The sequence below is a fragment of the Moschus berezovskii genome, chromosome 23 (assembly GCF_049115385.1).
Source record: "Moschus berezovskii isolate FMDL1 chromosome 23, NW_MosBer_1.0, whole genome shotgun sequence".
In the NCBI taxonomy this organism is placed as follows: domain Eukaryota; kingdom Metazoa; phylum Chordata; class Mammalia; order Artiodactyla; family Moschidae; genus Moschus; species Moschus berezovskii.
In genome coordinates, this window is record NC_142482.1 from 42062091 (window position 1) to 42066447 (window position 4357).

At 38.1% G+C, this 4357-nt stretch overlaps 1 protein-coding gene across 1 annotated transcript; it reads left to right on the plus strand.

The window, feature by feature from the left end:
- Positions 1-831: 831 nt before the first annotated feature.
- Positions 832-1794, plus strand: LOC129543416 (olfactory receptor 2B8-like). Its single transcript, XM_088831485.1, has one exon. It carries the CDS (start codon positions 862-864, stop codon positions 1792-1794), a length of 933 nt encoding a protein of 310 aa, XP_088687611.1. The 5' UTR covers positions 832-861.
- The last annotated feature ends 2563 nt before the right edge of the window (positions 1795-4357 follow it).

The following is a 4357-nucleotide window of genomic DNA, read 5'->3' on the forward strand; positions in this document are numbered from 1 at the left end:
TATCTGAATGCATTTTAGATATTATTTTGTATTATTCTATTCCAAGTGAAGTGAAAATTGTTCAGTCCTGTCTGACTCTTTGTGACCCCATGGACTATATAGTCCATGGAATTCTCCAGGCCAGAATACTGCATTGAGTAGCCTTTCCATTTTCCTGGGGATCTTCCCAACCCAGGAATAGAACTCAGGTCTCCTGCATCGCAGGCGGATTCTTTACCAACTAAGCCACAAGGGAAGCCCCTATTACATGTAATGTATGTGCATATCTGGTTATGTAGAATTATGAGATACATATTTAAAATAAACTTTGTCCCTTTGTCTACATCTTTCTTTCTCTTTCTAATCACTCTCCCTTGATTTCCCTCATTCTCACTTTTTCTAAAATGTACATATATAATGACCATATTTAATCCTATTAAACTCAATCTGAAAGAGGCACTTTATAAGGATGATTGATAACCAAGCTTCATGATTTTATTTTATTATTATTATGTATTATTTTCTTATATTAATTATCAGTATATAACTCAATATATATATAATGATCATACTTTAATCCTATTAAACTCAATGTGAGAAAGGCATTTTATATGTGTGACTGATAAAACCAAGGTTCACTATTTGATTTTATTATTATTATTTTCTTATGTTATTATCAATATATTACTCAATATATAAATTTTTGTGATAGTATAGAGTTCAATTTCAATGAGTACATCGTTTATTCAAATAGTTTCATATAAAATTGCATGACCATGTCTTTGAACATGACAGATTTTCCTGTTTATCTCTGCACTTTTTTTGGAAGATACCTTTAATAAATTGCTAAATGCTTTGACAGGAGCCATGTGCTAACAAAGGATGGAACAGAAAAATGAAAGCTCTTTCGCTGGATTTATCTTACTGGGCTTCTCTGACAGGTTTCAACTTGAGCCAGTCCTCTTTGTGGTCCTTTTGATCTTCTACATCTTCACTTTGCTGGGAAACACAACCATCATTGCATTGTCCTACTTGGACCCACGTCTTCACACCCCGATGTATTTTTTCCTCTGTAACCTGAGCTTTCTGGACATGTGCTACACCACCAGCATTGTTCCACAGCTCCTATTTAATCTCAGCGGAGCAGACAAATCCATCTCCTTTGGTGGATGTATAGTTCAAATGTACATCTCTCTGGCGTTGGGAGGTACAGAATGTATTCTTCTAGGAATTATGGCAATTGACCGCTATGCAGCTGTCTGCAGGCCCCTTCACTACACAGTAATCATGCACCCCCGTCTGTATGCCCTGATGGCTTCTGCTTCATGGATCACTGGTTTTGTCAATTCCTTATTGCAGACAGTGCTTGTCTTCCTTTTACCTCGTTGTGGAAGAAATAAATTAACCCACTTCTTCTGTGAGATCCCTCCTTTTCTCAAACTTGCCTGTGTTGACATCACCATGAATGTGTATGCGAGCTTCTTTGCCGGTGTCATCATGCTTCTCACACCTGTTTCATTAATCATGTTCTCCTATGGTCAGATTGTCAGGGCGGTCTTAAGAATCAAGTCCACTGCAGGGCAGAGAAAAGCATTTGGCACGTGTGGATCCCACCTCACGGTGGTCTCCCTGTTCTTTGGCACAGCCATCTATGTGTATTTTCAGCCCAGCAGCTCCCAGGATCAGGACAAGTTCATGTCTCTCTTCTATACTGTCATTATCCCCATGACCAACCCCCTCATATATACACTGAGGAACAGGGATGTGAAGGGAGCGATGAAGAAGGTGCTTTGGAAGGACTCTGACTCCAGATGATGGGTGAGGAGGACAGTTTAATGGAAGGACCTTGAACACCAGTGCTCTTTAGATGTATCTGTGTGTCCCGCACGGGTCATCTCAAATCCCCTCTGACAACTCTGAAGGAAATTTGTTTACTTCATTCCTGTTGAAAAGTGAGTGTTCAGATTCTAAGGTCATGTATTCATTTCAACTTCCAGAGATGCTGATTCTGTGTTCTGACAGCATCTGCTTGGTAGCCACTGTTTTAAAAATCTCCAATAACTTTTCTTGTTTGTACTCCCATTTGTGTACATTGTTATACATCTGTTTGCAAAAAGACATGCATCTATATTACATGAAGCCCAAATAAGAACACAAAAGCAGTGAAACACTGTAAGGAATATTATTAATAATATTTTCTAGGAGTTACTAGAAGATACCATTCATTCGTTTATTTTGATCATGGCTCTACTAAAATTCCATGGTTTGACAGTTTGATCAGACATTTTTCACTGATGTAGATGGAGCACTTGTGGGGAAAATAAAGTTGAATGTCACAGAAAATCTTGCTGCACTAATCCCAATAAAGCCATTCAGACATCAGGTGCCACTGTAACCTCAGCAGTGCATCAGCCATACTGTGCAGGATCATTTCAGAGAAGGCTGTGCATAGGACTCGCTGAGTGAAGGGTGTGATGCACTGCTGGCAGTGACAGTGGTAGCCCTTCGTTAGTAAGAACACCAGGTAGTTCTTACACACATTTTTGTACACAGCAGGAGAGAAACACCGATGTGAGGTATAAAGTTGGTTATTTTAATTTTGTGAACCACTTAGCTCCCCTCTAAAATGAGATTTTTAAAAGGAATTTCGAGGGCATTATATCTGAGTAGCATATGACCCAAGTTATACTACATATTCTACATAGTTTACCTACTGTGATGCTGCAAAGGTTTCAAAGGGTGAAATATGTTTAGATTATTCTCATCGTGCCATTTTATTAACTTTGATTTTGGCATCAATTGGTTAAAATCTTAGAATCTCAACTCTGCCAAACAGCCCATGAAACTCGGATTTAGTGAAGTATAAAAATATTGAAAATGGCCCCTGATTCCCAGGAAATTCCATGTTTGGTGGGTATATTCTCAGACACATCAGAAGGAAATTAAAAAAATAAATATTGTGTCTATTAATTTAAAAATACACGCCTAAGCTTTAGTGATAGCTATCTGATAGTAAAATAACTATCATGGAGTTCTGAATTATGAGTAACAAAATAAACATTCCATAAAAAATTAATCTGCCATTCTAGGTCTTAGGTCAAGATCAGTTTACAGCATAAATTTATTTTCAGGCTTAGATTCTGTTTTTTTGTGTGTGTAAGTTAAGCGTCATGAACAGTGTATTTTTCTATGGAGATTAGAGCTTTGACTGTGCCATCATCACAGAAATATTTAAGATTTTTGGTAGGTTTCCCTAGCATGTACCACTAGGCAAGTAAATGCATTTGTGTCTCTTAGTAGAGAGAAAAGCATGACAACTATTACACAGTTCCCTATCCTAGCAGCAAATAATCCTCCTGGGTCTCGAACCCTCTCAGCCAATTTGCCTGAGCAGTGGTCTTGCATGCTAGACATGACAGTGTGGGTAAATTATATACCAAAATTCCATCTTTATTCCTAACAGCACCACACTCTTCACCCTTGAATTAAATACTTGTGAAATTGAGTATTTTGACCCCAAGTAATGCTGAACATAAACCTGATTAAAAGCAGTTTGGAGTGCTGTGTACTCTGAATGGTGAGGAATTTCCCCGTCTCCTTATTACTCAATCAGGTCTTGATAGTTATGCTCAAAGAGTCACTTACAAATCCCTCAATGATACTTTCTTTGGTGCAGAAACTCTCAAGGTCACATGAAGTCACAAAGCTTATTTTCCTGAGTGAGCAGCTACTTGTCTGCTCCTAAGGACTGCCACCAAATAGATTTATTTGTTTTAAGCAAATGCTTGAGCATCATTTGGATGTGTATATTACTTCAGAATAAATTGCAAATAATAAAATTATCTAGATCCCAGGCTAAAATAATAGTAATAAAAAAAGATCATTTAAAAGATACCATGTACCCAAAGTTCAGTTCTGTTTTGTAAGTTTTTCAAATGATATCTACCTTTTCAAGTTGTCCTACTTTAGTTCCCAGAACAGAGATTGAACCCATGACCCCTGCAGTAGACGCGTGGAGCCTATACCCTGGAACACCAGGGAATTCCCTCCTTTTGAATTCTTAATATCTGTGAAATGGCTGTAATGGGTGTACCCAGGCCTTGGCTAAATTATTTGATCCCATCTGGAGTTCAGAACTGTCAATATACCCAAGAGCAAGTCATAATCTTTCATCATTTTTGCCTTCTGAGGAATACAAGGTGAACACAGTGTGATCAGGCAATGTGTCACTTTGGAAACCTGAAGTGTCAGTCAGACTCTGATGAAACCTGATTCTTAACCAGCACCAGAGTGACAAACAATTAGAAAATAATACAAAACAAGAGCACCGACATGTGCAATGTTGGCGAGGCCCCAAACCAGTCAGACATTGCTTCTT

What these genes read in the sequence shown, in the direction of transcription:
- LOC129543416 (XM_088831485.1), top strand. Translation starts at nt 862, where the DNA reads ATGGAACAGAAAAATGAAAGCTCTTTCGCTGGATTTATCTTACTGGGC.